General features: G+C 40.9%; 1 protein-coding gene across 2 annotated transcripts in view; it reads right to left on the minus strand.

The window, feature by feature from the left end:
* Positions 1 to 18,416, minus strand: part of LOC132826757 (laminin subunit beta-4-like) — a 121,422-nt gene that overhangs the window by 49,822 nt on the left and 53,184 nt on the right. For both annotated transcript variants that reach the window (XM_060842931.1, XM_060842932.1), the window contains 6 exons: positions 18,022 to 18,143; positions 14,301 to 14,421; positions 10,780 to 10,957; positions 7,942 to 8,085; positions 3,040 to 3,271; positions 732 to 889 (listed from right to left, as the gene is read on the minus strand). In XM_060842931.1, coding sequence (XP_060698914.1) covers positions 732 to 889; positions 3,040 to 3,271; positions 7,942 to 8,085; positions 10,780 to 10,957; positions 14,301 to 14,421; positions 18,022 to 18,143 — 955 coding nt within the window. The remainder of the gene's footprint in view (positions 1 to 731; positions 890 to 3,039; positions 3,272 to 7,941; positions 8,086 to 10,779; positions 10,958 to 14,300; positions 14,422 to 18,021; positions 18,144 to 18,416) is intronic.

The following is an 18,416-nucleotide window of genomic DNA, read 5'->3' on the forward strand; positions in this document are numbered from 1 at the left end:
TTTGTCAGGCAAAAGAATTAAGAGATAAACACTAAAGGCAGATATATTGTGTTCAGCCACAGATCAGCCATGATCTCATTGCATGGTGGTACAGGCTTGAGGGGCTGTTCAGATGTTCCTGTGTTTCTTGAGTGGTCTGAGGCTATGGAGGAATTTGAAAACATGGATGGGAATGTTAAAATTATGATATTGTTTGGATGACTTCAGGGTTATGGAGAGTGGATGATGGAAGTCCAGCCATTGGTGCACTGCAATCACCATGTCCAATGGTAAAAACACAAAGATGAGTTAGCAAAAGATGAACTGAGATGAGGCAGACCCAAGTGATTACAGTGTGATGAAGCTGCCAACAGACACTCTTATGGATATCAGAGCTCCTCTCAGTATTAAATACGGCAGCAAGCTTGCAAAGACTCTGTTTTAGTGTCAGACAGTTGTTAGGAAGAGGTGTGGAGTTTGTGGTCAGGGAATGGTGTTTGTGCCAGGGCTCAAATATATTACAGTCTAGTAATGGAACACAACACAATATGCCCACACAGCTTTCCGATACCAGTATGATAATGCCGTCTGCTCATGGTGTGTTGACCACATGTGGACATTAAAAACAGGTCAGGGTAACCAGGAGGGGAAAACATGCAGCTTAAAAGTTCCAAGAAGATGATTTTAAGCCAGTTAAACTACGTTGTATTATCAACATCTGTAAACTACAATACGCTTAATAATCTTCATACCTGAATGGCCTTCAAGACAGTTACAAACCAATTGTTGAGTTCTCGAGTCTTTGTAACATGAATGAGCAAAATAGCGTCCACTGTTTGGGATGTCAGGACACTGACATGGTCGACAAGGTTCATTTAAACTCGGATTACCGAAGTAACCTTCACTACATCTGCCAAAACAAAAATAAAGGAACGTTTGAAAATATTCACCGACATACCATGAAACAGGAATAATAATAAATATCAAACTGATCTTTTTGGTTTTGATTCATTCATGGAATGTGGGTGTGGCTGGCTGGAAGAATATTCCTCCTCCTCCCCAACTGCCTTTGGTGGTGAGTTGGCTTCATGAACCAATGCAGTCCTTGGGGGTAGGCACTCAGAGGGTGCTGTTGAGAAAACAGTTCCAGGATTTTAACCCAGGAATAGAGAAATAACCACAATTTGGTTCTAAGTCAAGAACATATGCAGCTTTCATGTGCTATGTTCCCATGCATCTGGTACTCTTGTGCTAGGTAGTGGACACTGTTGCTTTGGAAGGTGCTGCCCTAGGAGTCTTGCTGAATTTCTGCTGTGCATCTTATAAATGGTATTGTTAACTACTGTGCATTGGTGATGGAGTGAACAAATATTGAAGCTGGACATCTTGTCTTGGATGGTGTCAAACTTTTTGAATGTTGGAGCTGCCCATGTCCACACAAATGGAAAGCATTCCACTGCACGACTGCATTGTGCCTTATGCATGATAGTTAGGCTTTGGGAAGGTGGTGAGTTAATCACATCAAAATTCGTAGCCTCTCACCTGCTCTTGTAGCCACAGTATTTATACGGCTGGCCTGGTTCAGTTTCTGGTCACTGGTAACTCCTAAGATGTTGTTGATGGGAGATTCAGCAATGGCATCGCTGATTCTCTAGCATTGGAGGTGACTATTGCCTGACACATGTGTGGCATGAGTATTGTTTCTGCCTGGATATTGTGCTGGTCTTGTGAGGCAAGAATACTGTTTCAGTGTCTGAAGGATCACAAGTGGTGTTGAACGTTATACATCATCAGCAATCATTCTCAGGGTTGCTCAAGTGTTTCAGCTCTCCATTGGCTGACTAATTTCTTAGCCTCGGTGAGAACCAGCCAACCATTGAATTACTGAAACAACTCTGTCCCTATTTGATTGCCACCTCGGGCTGTGTGATCTCTATCAATCTCACAATCTTTGTTTGAACGGGATTGAGTGGTTTCATCTTTCTTGTGGTTTCAGCGTTTTAACAGTAAGAACGTAAAGTGATTGACATTTTTCTTACATGCCCAACTGCCATTAAGGGTTATTTTCTTCTGTATAGTGTAAGGTTTTTGAATGAGCATGAAAGTGTCATATCTTTAAATGAGGGGGAGGAGGGCAGGTGTATGAAGGACCACGTGACCTATACCTTGCCATAAGGGGCATGCTCATCTTTTCAAAAGGTTCTCTCATACAAACTCTAATTCTGATGTGCTGTGAGCCATACTCCTCTTATATTGTGAGGTGCAGGCCAGGCCTATCTCTGCAAGGCAGCCAGCCACAGGGCAGTGCCAGGCATGGGCTCATGATCTGAACTATCCCCCATTGTTTAGAGACTTTCTGAAAAACTGAGAACTCTGGGATCGGAGTGGAGAATGAGGGAATTCGGTGCCACTTTGAAAAGCGTCCCAAATCAACCCAAGTCTGCAGAAAACCAATACATGATGACAGACCTGGAAATGTTAGGAGCAACAAAACACAGCCCAGCAGGGCAATTTATGGACTACATTTATCCTTTTGGTCCATCTTCCTGCCACAGCCATCATTTTGTGAAGAAACAGAAGCATTTACATTATATCCTACTGGTGGTCAGACACCAGGTCAGCATTCTAACCTGGTAACTGCTAATAATGGAAACATTTTGATACTAGTATTGAAGTTGGCACAGATAGAAATATAACTGTCCAATTGACAGAAATCATATAATACTTTCAGATAGAGTGCAGAAGTAATACAAAGAAACTAGCATAGACGCAGAAAGATAAATGGCATTTTTCTCTGCACTATACACCACAAAACCATTAGTATACTGAGAGTGGAAAAGTCTTGTGCCGTCTGTGCCATTGATAGCGAGCACAGTTTGCTGACCACAGCTTTCTGTGTTATGTGGCATCATTGGCAATGACATTTATATAGTAACTGTGTTTTCCATCACATCCAAAACAAACTACTTACAAGCAGGTACAACTGGCAATGCTGCCTGGATTGCATTTATAATTAATCTTTATCATTATTAAATCTGCAATAATGTTACAGCTCCATACCGCTCACAGTTATTTCCAGTGGTGAATGCTCTACAGTTCACACAGCTTCCTGTTTGAGGATCACAGGATTCCGAATGACTATTACACTGACATGGACGACAGGTTGGGAATCCGTAATATCCTGGTCGGCAGCGGTCACAGGCACGGCCAACGGTATTTCTATGGCAATGACATTGTCCAGTTCGCTGATCACAAATTGAATCGATGGCCCCTTGGCGGTTACAGTAACAGGCTGGAAGAGGAAAGTTTAACAACATGAACTCAAAGCAAATTCCAATCAATGGAAATAAGAGCAGCACCCAGCTGTAAGAGACCACAATTCAGGTCAAAGCGTGCCTCAGTTCAGCACTCTCTCCCTACAACATTAACCTGTCAAGTTTTTAAATTTGACAACACATCATTTTACTTTCTAGCCATAAGGGCATTAGAGCCACTGTTAAATTGGCTCAGTCACAAGGCCACTGGTTACACTTGGTGAAAGCCCATGTAACAATTTCACTTTCTACTCAAGGCCAACCATAAAACATTAATGCTTACCAGGTCTTACTACTGAACAAATTAACACGAGAGGGAAGGCTTTACTTTCCTACAGTAATTTTTCAGATGAAAGAAAACCAATTTTCTTTACGCTAAGAGATTCAGATTTGCCAGCATTGATTTTTAATACACGGTTCAATTCTATTTTTTTTCTAAAAGAAGAATTCTCTAGTAGGGATAGAATAAATTCTGTAGTAAGAATATCACGCAAGAGAAAAAAAATCTTCAAAAATCTAATTTTTAACATTAACCATAGTTTCAAAAGAGTGGTCATGATATAGAAATGCATGGTGTAAGCTGCAGGAATGAAAAATCAATCATTCTAAAGAGTGCATTCTCATTGTATTTTGACCTCTTCCAATATAACACATTTGTATTGTACTGTACCTGTAGAAAAATGGGGAAGATCTTTGCCTTTGTTGTAGTTCTGTTCGCCGAGCTGGAAGTTTTTGCTGCAAACGTTTCGTTCCCTGGCTAGGGAACATCATCAGTGCTATTGGAGCCTCCTGTGAAGCGCTGCTTTGATGTTTCTTCCAGTATTTATAGTGGTTTGTTCTTGCAGTTTCCGGGTGTCAGTTTCAGCTGTAGTAGTTTGTATATGGGGTCCAGGTCTATGTGTCTGTTAATGGACTTTGTGGATGAATGCCATGCCTCTAGGAATTCCCTGGCTGTTCTCTGTCTGGCTTGTCCTATGATGGTAGTGTTTTCCCAGTCAAATTCATGTTCCTGGTTGTCTGAGTGTATGGCTACTAGGGATAGCTGGTCGTGTCGTTTTGTGGCTAGCTGATGTTCATGGATGCGGATTGTTAGCTGTCTTCCTGTTTGTCCTATATAGTGTTTTGTGCAGTCCTTGCATGGTATTTTGTAGACTACGTTAGTTTGGCTCGTGCTGGGTATTGGGTCCTTTGTTCTAGTGAGTTGTTGTCTGAGTGTGGAAGTTGGCTTGTGTGCTCTTATGAGTCCTAAGGGTCGCAGTAGTCTGGCTGTCAGTTCTGAGACGCTCCTGACGTGTGGTAGTGTGGCTAGTCCTTTTGGTTGTGGCATGTCCTCGTTCCGCGGTCTATCTCTTAGGCATCTGGTGATAAAGTTGCGTGGGTATCTGTTTTTGGCGAATACCTTGTATAGGTGTTCCTCTTCCTCTTTTTGCAGTTCTGGTGTACTGCAGTGTGTTGTGGCTCTTTTGAATAGTGTCCTGATGCAGCTTCGTTTGTGTGTGTTGGGGTGGTTACTTTCATAGTTTAGGACTTGGTCTGTGTGTGTTGGTTTCCTGTGTACCCTTGTGGTGAATTCTCCGTTGGGTGTTCTCTCTACTAACACGTCTAGGAATGGGAGTTGGCTATCCTTTTCCTCTTCTCTCGTGAATCGTATTCCTGTGAGTGTGGCGTTGATGATTCGGTGTGTTTTTTCTATTTCTGTGTTTTTGATGATTACAAAGGTGTCATCGACGTATCTGATCCAGAGTTTGGGTTGGATATCATTCGACGTGACGGCTCTGTTCACATCAATTGACAAAACCCTAGCCAGAGAAACAATAGCCAACCTACTGGACATACATAAGAGAACACAGGAGGCCGAACCTATCAACAAGGACGGCATACTTAAACTACTAGACCTGTGCCTCACCACACACTTTACATTCAACAATCAGATATACGAACAAATCAACAGAACACCCATGGGATCACCAATCTCGGGACTCATAGCAGAGGCAGTTATGCAAAGGTTAGAACATACAGACCTACCACAAATCCAACCCAAACTCTGGATCAGATATGTCGATGACACCTTTGTAATCATCAAAAACACAGAAATAGAAAAAACACACCGAATCATCAACGCCACACTCACAGGAATACGATTCATGAGAGAAGAGGAAAAGGATAGCCAACTCCCATTCCTAGACGTGTTAGTAGAGAGAACACCCAACGGAGAATTCACCACAAGGGTACACAGGAAACCAACACACACAGACCAAGTCCTAAACTATGAAAGTAACCACCCCAACACACACAAACGAAGCTGCATCAGGACACTATTCAAAAGAGCCACAACACACTGCAGTACACCAGAACTGCAAAAAGAGGAAGAGGAACACCTATACAAGGTATTCGCCAAAAACAGATACCCACGCAACTTTATCACCAGATGCCTAAGAGATAGACCGCGGAACGAGGACATGCCACAACCAAAAGGACTAGCCACACTACCACACGTCAGGAGCGTCTCAGAACTGACAGCCAGACTACTGCGACCCTTAGGACTCATAAGAGCACACAAGCCAACTTCCACACTCAGACAACAACTCACTAGAACAAAGGACCCAATACCCAGCACGAGCCAAACTAACGTAGTCTACAAAATACCATGCAAGGACTGCACAAAACACTATATAGGACAAACAGGAAGACAGCTAACAATCCGCATCCATGAACATCAGCTAGCCACAAAACGACACGACCAGCTATCCCTAGTAGCCATACACTCAGACAACCAGGAACATGAATTTGACTGGGAAAACACTACCATCATAGGACAAGCCAGACAGAGAACAGCCAGGGAATTCCTAGAGGCATGGCATTCATCCACAAAGTCCATTAACAGACACATCGACCTGGACCCCACATACAAACTACTACAGCTGAAACTGACACCCGGAAGCGGCAAGAACAAACCACTATAAATACCGGAAGAAACATCAAAGCAGCGCTTCACAGGAGGCTCCAATAGCACTGATGATGTTCCCTAGCCAGGGAACGAAACGTTTGCAGCAAAAACTTCCAGCTCGGCGAACAGAACTACAACAACGGACACCCGAGCTACAAATCTTCAACCAGACTTTAAATCTTTGCCTTTAGCCAATGGAAGAGTCCACCATTAAGGGAATCCAAGAGCTGGATCTTGGAAATTCTAGGTAACTTATTTCAACATTATCAGGGGCAGCAGCGCCAGTACAGTAGCAGCAAGCAGCCACAATATATAGACTTGGAGTGAAGTGAATTGGACAATAACGAATCATTATGAAAAAATGTCTCAAAGCAATGAAGGTTCTCATTTTATTCTCACACTTAAACTCATTTTTGAATGAACTTTAAAAAATGAAGCAGATTTTGTATAGTTTGGGGAAGTATCAAGAGCCAGGTTTATCATGTTCATTTCCTTTTTCAGTGCATTTTACACAAATGAATAATTTGATTGCAAACTGTTGGTGTACTGCAAGCACCATCTCAGTAAAGACCGCAGTGAGGGGTTTATCTTTAAAGAACAAAGAACAAATGGTGCAAGAGAGGGATGCTTGTAAATAATTGAGTGCAAGTGGTTGCCAGATCAATAGGCAAACAGTGTACCACTGGAATAATGAATTACAGTATCTCTCAGACTGATAACGAAAACAATCTACTGCTATCCAACCAAACATCACAAATTGTGAAATGAGACAAGGTAAAATGCATTTGTGCAATCATAGTTGTTGACTCATATTTGCAAAAAGCTGTTACATTATAAATAAAGAATTGGAATTGACAGTGGCAGAATGGTTGGGTCAATGACTGTGTTTAAAGCTGGAATGGACAAATCTTTGTTCTTTCAGGGGTTCAAGAAATGTGTGGAATGGCTGGAAAAGTGGAGTTCAAACAATAAGATCAACAATAATTGTACCAAGTGGTGGAACAGGCTAGACAGAACTTACAATATACTCCTGCTCCTTTCTGTGTTCTCATATGAACAGACTGATTGCAAGTTAATTTATTCAAAATAAATGATTTGCAGGTTTAGACTCTAATTCAGACCATAGATATGCACCATCCTCATAATTTTATGGAAACAGGAAATAATATTCTATGGGAAATAAATAGAAAATGGAATGCATCAAATAATAGGTGTGTAGTACATGATAGCAATTGGACTGTGTATTTAAAGAAATATGCCGAATATAAAGGTATTTTAGTTTGACAGGAAGCTGTGTCAGTTACATTCTGCTGAAATTACACAAAAACTGCTGCTAAACAGTTGATATCTTCAGGAAAACCTACCAGCAGGAACAGAAAAAGTTAATCTTTATCATAACACAAGGATAACAATAAAACATCATTTTGCTGAGAACTGATCTTTGTAAGTACTGGAAATCCTTGCAGCTTGAAAGGTTTATGGATTGTTAGATGAAGTTCTGTACTATTTAATAATTTTAGTGTATGATGGAAGGAAACCGGCTAAAATAAGAAAATGGTTTGAAAGTGAATATTCTGTACTTATACAATTACAAATGTTAAATAATGAACATTTGAATATACTATATAACCATTAAAAATATTAATCAAACTTGTCTTTTATTAATCATTCCCATTCAGCCTGCATGAATAACTGACTTACGTGAACAGCTACTGGCACCAAATCCATAAAATCCTGGTGCACAGGAATCACAGCATCGTCCATTCACACCAGGCTTACACTGGCATTGGCCACCAAACTTGCTGCATATTCGACTGATTGATCCCTGAGGATTACAGCAGCAGGCTGCAGAATGTACATAAGAAACTCCAATCAGTTAGCAGAAAATGTACATAATTATAAATGTTATAAATATACAAAAATTCAGACCAAATTATAGCACCTAACAATGTTACATATTTCATTAATTCCACCCATCTAATTTTCACGCTTCATAATGAAGCACTGAGGTCACACTTAACTCAATGCAATATTGGGGAATAATGCAAGGGTAAGGTGCAAGGACAACAGTTGGTGTAATTTTATGGATTTCCCACTTAGTAAGTTAAGGTAAATCGACTCCCCATGACCCCCATCAGGTCAACCATATCTTGCTCACAAAATGGGAGAGGGCTTTCACTTGCACAATGATAGCTCTGCACTGTCACTTTTCCTCATGTGTGATATTACATAGTAAGCACTTGGTTGACAATGTAGCCAAGAGTAATCCTATCTTTGCTAAGCACCCATATGTGCACAGAGATCAGGACTGAGGATGCTTGCTAATTTATCCCTTCCTTTGATCAGACCAGGGATATTCTGGTGAAATCAGTAGGAGACAGTGAAGTCTGCAGATACTTGAGATTAGAGTTGAGAGTGTATTGCTGGAAAAGCACAGCAGATCAGGAATTCCACATGAAGAGTTCCAGCCCAAAACATTGATTTTCCTGCTCCTTGAATGCTGCCTGCTGTGCACTTCCAGAAACGCACTCTCAACTGAAATCAGCAGGATTCTACTTCACATCTACTGCTCTGTTTAATTTTATCTTTTTTTTAAAAATTCACTTAGAAATGCAAGCCTTGCTATTTCCCTATGGTATGGAAACAGGCCATGTGGTCCAACAAGTCCACACCGACCCTTCAAAGAGTAACCCACCCAGACCCATTTCACTCTGGCTAATGCGATAAGCAATTTACCCATGGCCAATTCATCTAGCCTGCACATCTTTGGACTGTGGGAGGAAACCCACACCGACATGGGGAGAATGTGCAATTTCCACCTAGGCAGTCGCCGGAGGCTGGAATTGAACCCAGGTCCCTGGGGCTGTGAGGCAGCAGTGCTAACCACTGAGCCACCATGCCACCCCTGACATGCAAGTTTATCTACGTGTTGTGCTGTGTATCTTGAACCTTGCTTCAGCAGCCAAGTTGACATAAATACACAATGCAATGTTGACAATTTTTATCAGTGTTATTCAGGATTGTAAATTGTTCAGTATCATTTCACCACATTGCCAGTTAAATCTATTGACACAGTGCTCAAACAATGGTTTTTGAGAAATCGGAATGATTTTGCAATTCATGAATTAAATGAGAAGGTGATGGTTTAGTGATATTACCACTAAAACTGTTAATCCAGAGACTCAGGTAACCTGGGGACAGGGATTCAAGTCCCGCCATGGTAGATGGTGGAATTTGAATTCAATAAAAAATCTGGAATTCACGGTCTAACAAAGACCATGAATCCATTGTCAGAAAAAAAACATCTGGTTCACTAATATTCTTTACAAAAGGAAACTGCCATCCTTGCCTGGTCTGGCCTACATCTGACTCCATACCCACAGCAATGTGGTTGACTCTTTACTGCCCTCAGGGCAATAAATGCTGGCCTGCCCAGTGACACTCCCATCCTGTTAATGAATTTAAAAAGAGAATGTTATTAAATATGAAGCTGTCACTGTGTTTCTCTGTGCAAGGACTGGGATGCTAATGTCAACTAAGAAAACATCAAAGATACTCCATTGGGGTTTCTATTATTATCGGGGCTAATGTTCATCGCTAGCAAGGACATCTTTGCGTCTGATTAAGTCAGTTTTGCTCAGAACAGCCATCTTCAAGTTAGCAATGACTATCTTGGGGTGCAGTGGTAGTGTGTCTACCAGTAGGTCAGAAGGCTTTGATTCCAGTCTTATCTGCTCCAAAGATGTGTCATAACATCTCTGAGCAGATTGACTAGATTAGTAAGTTGATCAGTGCATATTTAGATCTAAATACATAGGGAGGTCACAGTGTAGTGGTACTGTCACTCGACTTGTAATCTAGGCTAATGTTCTGAGTATGTGGATTTGAATCCTACAATGGTAGGAAAAAAATTCCATGATTAAACAGCCAGTCTAACAGGACCATGAAACAATTGTCTAAAACTAGGGGGCATAGCCACAAAATAACAGGGAGCCGATTTAGGACAGAGTTGAGGAGAAACTTCTTCACTCAAAGGGCTGTGAATCTGTGGAATTCCCTGCCCAGTGAAGCCGTAGAGGCTGTCTCATTGAATGTTTTTAAGGCAAAGATAGATAGAGTTTTGAACTGTAAAGGAATTAAAGGTGATGATAAGCAGGTGAGTAAGCGGAGCTGAGTCTATGAAAAGATCAGCCATGATCTTATCAAAAGGCAGAGAAGGCTCAAGGGACCAGATGGTCTAGTCCTGCTCCTATTTCCCATGGTCTTATTGTCAATTGTCATTTAAAAAATGGTCGCTTAAGTCCTTTAGGGAAGAAAATCTGCCTTCCTTACCTCGTCTGGCCTACATGTGACTCCAAACCCATAGCCGTGTGGTTGGCTCTTAAATCCTCTCTGGGCAATTAGGAATGGATAATAATTACAGGCTTGGCCAGTGACACTCACATCCCAAGGGAGAAGTAAAAGTATGATGGCCTTTTTCTTTAGTGTTTAGAACTCGTATAATTTGAATTTCTCTCTCTCTGGACCTCTAATACTCACGGATAGCTCCATTGTGGATCCGAGCAGACATACTGGCAATGAGTCTCTCACATACTTCTGGTACTGCCTGAGGTACTACTTGATAGGCAGCATCAACACATCGATATCGTCTGTACTCATCCAAATCTGTTTTACTGTTGAAATCCTCCAGAGAGTTAATCATTGGAATCAGACCTAGCTAAAGACAAAAGAAATAAAAATCTAATTAATTATTCAAATGTGCTCAGTAACTTGTGTAGCATGTCTGTTGGGGAGTGGGCGTACTGTATACCCTCATGTAACATGGTGGAGTGCAGTGTACTGTTAGCAAGCTCTGTGTACCAATCCTGGTTAACAATAACAATCTTATGGCACTATACTCAGTAATCCTTAACTAGGATGCTTTGGTCGCTGAATTTGTGCCAATCTCCAAGGAAGCTGGTTGTAATTATCCCAGTCCATAAACATTGGTGGATATGTTACACAAGGTGGCGTCATCAGTTCAGCTATCATTAGTTGATTCATTAATGGTCTGCCCTCTATAAAGTCAGGCAGAGTAGTTTGTTGATGATTGGCCCATTTAGAATAAATTATTCTAGACTCTCTGTGTGGCCAGACTGGGCAACATGCAAACATAAGGTCCTAAGCAGCAATTGTATTGGAACCAAATCTAAGTGTCAGGCAATTTGCCTTTCTAACAAGAGGGAACCCAATTGCCTCTCCATGACATTCAATGGTAATGCTATTTTACAATCTCTTATTATCAATGTTCAGGGCCATTATTGACCAAAAGCTTAACTAAACAATCATTTAAACACCATGCAAGGAGGCCTGATGCTGAGCATTCTCTGGTGAGTAACAACTCCTGACACACAAATCCTTGCCACTACCTACAAGCTTTCCTGACAATGACAAAAGACAATTTTGTTTTAACATGCCAGCAATTGACAAAGAGACAAAGGTAGGTAAGGACCTGGAAACAATCATTGTTAAGGAAGAGGTAGTGTTGGGCAAGGTAATGGAGCTAAGAATAGACAAGTCTCCTGGCCCTGATGGAATGCATCCCAGGGTACTAAAATAGATGGTGGGAGAAATAGTGTGTGCAGTTGTGGTAATTTTCCAAAATTTGCTGGATTCTGGGGCAGTCCCAGGAGATTGCAAGCAACACATGTGACACCACTGTTTAAAAAGGAAGGTAGACAAAAGATGGGGAATAATAGACCAGTTAGCTTAACCACTACAGTGGGGAAGATGCTTAAGTCCATGAACAAGGAAGAAATAGCAAGGGATCTCAATGGAAATTGTCCCATTGGGCAGACGCAGCATGAAGAGCAGAACATGCTTAACTAATCTTTTGGAATTTTATGAAGACATTACGAGCAAAGTGGCAAGGATTTGCATGTCAGAGTTGTTACTCGCCAGAGAATGCTCAGCATCAGGACTCTTTGCATGGCGTTTAAATGATTGTTTAGTTAAGCTTTTGGTCAATAATAGCCCTGAATATTGATAATAAGAGATTGTAAAATAGCATTACCATTGAATGTCATGGAGAGGTAGTTGGGTTCTCTCTTGTTGAAAAAGCAAATTGCTTGTGGATGTGATATACCTAGATTTCCAAAATGCCTTTGACAAGGTGTTGCACATGAGGCTGCTGCATAAGATAAGAATGCATGGTGTTAGGGGTAGAGCATTAGCATTGGTTACTAACAGGAAGCAAAGAGTGGGGATAAATGAGTGCTATTTGGCTGGCAATCAGTGATTAGTGGTGTGCCTCAGTGATCGGGGTTGGGACCACAATTATTCACAATTTATATAGATGATTTGGAGTTGGGGACCACATGTCCGTTTTCAAAGTTTACAGATGAAACTAAGCTGAGTAGCAGAGCAAAGTGTGCAGATGACTGTGAAACTTTGCAGAGGAACATAGATACATTGAGTGAGTGGGCAAAGGTCTGGCAGATGGAGTACAATGTAAATAAATGTGAAGTCATACATTTTGGTCGGAATAATAATAATAAAAAGAATTATTACTTGAATGGTAAAATGTTGCAGCATGCTGCTCTGCAGAGGGACCTGGCTGTCCTTGTGCATGAATCACAGAAGGTTGGTTTGCAAGTACAGGTTATTAGGGAGGCAAATGGAATTTTGTCCTTCATTGTGAAATAGATTGCCTTTGATAGCAGGGAGGTTATGTTGCAGCTGTACAAGGTGCTGGTTAGACCACACCTGGAGTACTGCATGCAATTTTGGTCTCCTTACTAGAGAAAGGATGTACTAGCACTAAAGGGGGTGCAGAGGAGTTTCACTAGGTTGATTTCAGAGTTGGGGGTTGGCTTATGTGGAGAGATTGAGTAGACTGGGATTATATTCATTGGAATTCAGAAGAATGATGAGGGACCTTAGAGAAAGATAGAAAATAATGAAGGGAATAGATAAGATAGAAGCAGGGAGATTGATTCCACTGGTGGGTGAAACTAGGAAAAGAAGGCATAGCCTCAAGATTAGAGCAAACAGATTTAGGATTGAATTGAGAAGGAACTTCTTAACCCAGAGGGTTGTTTATCTATGGAATTCCTTGCCCAGGGAAGTACTTGGTGGTACTTTAGTAAGCATTTTTAAAGCTAAGATAGATTTTGTTTTGAACAAGAAAGGAATTAAGGGTTATGGTGAGAGTGTGGGTTAGTGAATCTAAGTCCATGAAAAGATCATCCATGATCTTATTGGATGGCGGAGCAGACTTGAAGAATCAGACAGCCTACTCCTGCTCCTAGTTCTTATATTCTTATGTTTTTCTAATAGAAATTGAACAACCAATCTAAGAACTGGTGTTTCTAATGCCACATTCTTCTCCTCAAACTAAATATGAAATGTAAAACTGGTGGACATGTGAATTGTAATCCAATAGACATGACAAATGGATTAGATAATTAATGTGGTTCTTGGAAAATTCAATTAACCTTCAAAATATTCAATTTCTTGGTGTATAATTTTTAGATGGATTGATAAGCAATTTACATGAATCCACAAGTTTCCTCTTCCTATTGATTAATATTACATGGCAAGTAATGTCCTTTTATTGCCAAGCTAAGCACCTGAATATTTTCCTTATTTTATTTATTTAATGAACTTGAATTTCTGGTAATAACAATCTAATAGCTCAGCTTAGGAGCTAACTGAGTTTATTATAAACAATTTCACAGTGTTCTAATATACTGTGCAAACAACAACGTTCAATTACTTAAATAACAAATACTTTACTGTGTATATCATCTAGTCACCCCTTCTGCTATTGATGCCTCTTTTTAAAAGGAAATTAACCTGAGTTATCACACAACTCTTTGGTCATCCCATCCTGAGGAGGGCATCAATCCCTGATCTTTTGGCATGGAGATAGGGACACTAGCACTGTACCACAAGACCATGGTATCTGTGATTCTTGGTAATGTGTTCAGTGTCACCAGAATTGAAAATAACTGGTGCTATGATATTGCTACTTTATGAATATACCTTAAATTGCAACAAGAAGATTGAACTTTGCTTACAGAATCAATCAAGATGTGATCGCTGAACTGATTGTTCGGAGTAGGCAATGAATGAAAGTAAATCTCCACAATATACTGTACTGAGGGCTCCAGGCAAATTGGAGTGTTAAGAAATGTGATCCTGTTTAAGAAGAAACACAAAGCTATTATTGTAGCATAATACATATAAAAATATTGCTAAGTATTTATTATGACTAGCCATGCAGTATAAACAATCTCATTCTTCACTGGGTTATTCTTTCGGTTGCATGGTAAGAACACTTTTTAAAAAATATACTTTTCAACTCACTGTGTTGGTTCACAGTAACTTAGAAGACTCACATCCCAGCCATTCTTTGAGATGTCCACAATGTTAATTAACATACATGGATAATCCTGTTAATGTTGTACCCAATGGCAACTGACACTATTCTGTCATTCCATAATACTGAGTGCAAATGTCTGCTGCTCACCTTAATTCAATGAATGATCACAATAATCATTGGAAATGGTTTATTTTATAAAGTCCAGCAAGTTAAAACCATCCAGAGACATCGTGATGCTGTGTGCTTTCTCTGTCTATAATAACACTAAGCTGCTTATTGAATAGAATCTTAGTCAAGAATGTTCAATATGAGCTGATAAATATAGGGACACTCATTTCATGCTTATGAGGGGATACAACAAAAAAGAGGAAGCAGAAGACTTGTGTCCACATTGTCTCCCGTGGTTGTTGGATGACAATAGACAAACCGGGTCTTTCCTCTGGGGAAAGTGTTTCATCACCAGAGATTCAGAAGGTAACTGTAAATGCTGCAAAGATCAAAGTTTCAGGTGATATTTGGGCATGAGAGCACTCCAGAGGCAGAAATAACATGAGGCTTTATTCTGTGGAGACTTTAAGAGTTGATATAATTGAAGAATAATACATAATTGATACATTGAATTGAAATGACAAACTAATCTGTATGGCAGGGCTCCCCAAAGCAAAGCCCAGTGGATTGTGAGCTCAAACGTTGTGGTTGCAAACTGCAAGGCAGCAATATAGACTTTCCTACCAAGTGAAGAGAGTGGGAAGTGGAGTTTGGGCTCTAAGATATCCAAACAGCTGAGTGTTTCTTTTTAACATGGAAGAGGAGTAGTGCTTCTTTGGAGGAGTAAATTACTGCAGATGCTGCGATCTGCACTGAAAACAAAAAATGTAGGAAATCACAGCGGGTTAGGCAGCTTCATGGAGGGAGAGCAGGCTAACATTTTAAGTCGAGATAACCCATCAGAGCTGCTTTGGGTTGCAAATGGAAATTTTGGGCTAATGAATAAGAGACCCTTTCGAAGTGGCTCTCAAAGCTGTACTTGGCAGCAACATGGTGTCAGCAGGATGCTGTGCAATCTCCCACTGTCCTGTTTACTAACCTGCCTGTGAAAGAAATCAGCTGCCTCTATAACAGATAAGGCAGCATCCAAGGAACAGGAAATTCGACGTTTCAGGCATAAGCCCTTTTTCAGGATTCCTGAAGAAGGGCTTATGCCCGAAACGTCAAATTTCCTGTTCCTTGGATGCTGCCTGACCTGCTGCGCTTTTCCAGCAACACATTTTCAGCTCTGATCTCCAGCATCTGCAGACCTCACTTTCTCCTCTATAACAGGTAAGCAGACAACTAACTCAGCAAGAATCATTTGAAAACACTTTTATAACTATTTTTTTAACAATTCTAGCATTCTGAGATCCATCTTCAGGATTTTAACTGCTAATGGCCATCCGGTGGGGATCATATTGGGGTTAGTAATTTTAATTTTTATCACTTGATGAAAAACAAGTAGTCAGCCAGTTACCTGTGTTAAATCCCACTGGAGTTCATTCTATAATCTACTGCATACTGGGGGCTAGCTTGGATCATCATTTCTGCACTGGCCCAAAGTGTAACCACTGACATGATCACCAAAATAGTGTGGACATTTATCTTAGCTAAATCCAAATATGATTTGATGAAAAGACAGTGAAAAACAGTTGCGGATGTAAGAGAGACACTCACCGAATATCACACATACAGATGTGAAGGGAATTTCAAACACCAGCCTTCAAAGAGGGAGAAGCGGCCAGCCAAAACAGGCTGGAGTCTAATCACACTGTGGTTACAAAGATAACATGGGGCTGATGACTCCCTGCACAACTGCAAGCCACAGCCACGGCCGGATTATATCCCAAAAACTGCAGACTTAAATGAGTGGAATCTTCCCAGACCCTGAATGATGTGGTATTGGCAAAAAAAATAGGGAAAGTTGTGTGATACGCCCAGTGAAGAGCTTCTTAACATTGAGGGCAAGAAATCCCATTTTCCAACTGTGGTGATTGGAAGCACGTGGACCTCATTGACTACAAGGTTCTTGTTAAAAATCACACAACACCAGGTTATAGTCCAACAGGTTTATTTGGAGGCACTAGCTTTCAAACTCAGGTGATTGTGAAGCAGGACCATAAGACACCTGATGAAGAAGCAGCACTTTGAAAACTAGTGCTTCCAAATAAACCTGTTGGACTATAACTTGGTATGGTGTGATTTTTAATTTTGTCCACCCCAGTCCAACACCGGCACCTCCAAATATAAGGTTCTTGATTGGTCCAGGTTAACAACCCAATCAGGAAATCCATGGCTGACCGATAGAACCAGGAGATGGAGTGCATCATTTCCCCCTCCAACGCTATTTTGAGTTAGTCCCTGCCCTTCCCTTCACTGTTTGATCACACAGCATTGCCCTCTTTGATGTGAAGGGCACTGCTTGTCACAGGCCACTTGGGTGTTTTCCTACTTTTCCTGGTGGTGGAAATTGAATAAAGATTTGTACACCTTGTCTCTCACTGTGTCTCACACCTGCACACACACACCATGGATGCTGGGGATAAAAATAATAAGCACTACCGCAGTTAGGCGGTAGTGTGGGGGAAATAATAATAATAAAATAAAATAGAACCAGGAGATTGGAATCATTTCAGTTGAGGAGTGACTCTGAGTTGGCTTGCCACAACCAGTGTACTGTGCACTAGCGAATAAAGGGTGACTTGGTGACGGGACACTGGCCTGTGTGAAGTTTTCTCACCAACTTACTGTCGAAAGTGAGACAAGATTCTCACTAGTTAGAAAAGTGAAACCCAGGTACATGTATTAACATCTCATTATTAGTTAATTTCATCTCATTGCTATGCAATTTTCCACTCTCCAATCCATCAGATGGAAATTAGAAGGTGATAATTGCTGACATCAAAGTTCAAGTGGTTTACCAGACACTCATCCAGTCCTCCATCTTGGATAACAGGCACTAAATCTTGGGGAAAGTGAGGACTGCAGATCCTGGAGATCAGAGCTGAAAATGTGATACTGGAAAAGCGCAGCAGGTCAGGCAGCATCTAAGGAGCAGGAGAGTCGACATTTCGGGCATGAGCCCTTCCTGAAGAATGGCTCATGTCCAAAATGTCGACTCCCCTGCTCCTTGGATGCTGCCTGACCTGCTGCACTTTTCCAGCAACACATTTTCAGCAATAAGTCTTGGGGCACATGCACCCCCTGATCTTGGAATTCACCATGTGTCAGCCTCAAGGAGGGAATTCCAAGTTAAAATAGCTTCTACTATAGCTTATAAGAAAATCCCATTTTTATATGGTGCATCCTAAGAGGCATTAATACTTAACAAAAATATGCAATGTAACCTTGAAAGAGCGGCTGAGTTATTTGCTGTTTGACCTCACCTGGAGGTAGCTGGCAAGGTAACTGTATAAGGCTCCCGTGAGGGCAGGTTATTGCGACACTGGCTATTACTTGGTTGATTTGTTGGCCAAACTTGAATACTGGCCATCCAGTCACCTGCTGACTGCATCGTGGAATGGAAACATACAGTCATTTATTTTATAAATAAGTAGCACTTTTGATTTTATTTGTACTGTGAGAAACCTCAATGAAGAGCTGATGCCCATGGGACATCCTTGAATCGAAGAAAGAAGAAAAAAAATCATAATTAGGTAAAGTCAAGTTCAAGTTTTAAACATGGTCATTGTAAGAGGGGAAAAGACTGAAGAGTGTCAGAATGTATATGGTAGTGACAGATTGAGAATCCCAATCAATGAAAAGAGACACAAAATGAAAC

The sequence above is a fragment of the Hemiscyllium ocellatum genome, chromosome 23 (genome assembly GCF_020745735.1).
Source record: "Hemiscyllium ocellatum isolate sHemOce1 chromosome 23, sHemOce1.pat.X.cur, whole genome shotgun sequence".
In the NCBI taxonomy this organism is placed as follows: Eukaryota; Metazoa; Chordata; class Chondrichthyes; order Orectolobiformes; family Hemiscylliidae; genus Hemiscyllium; species Hemiscyllium ocellatum.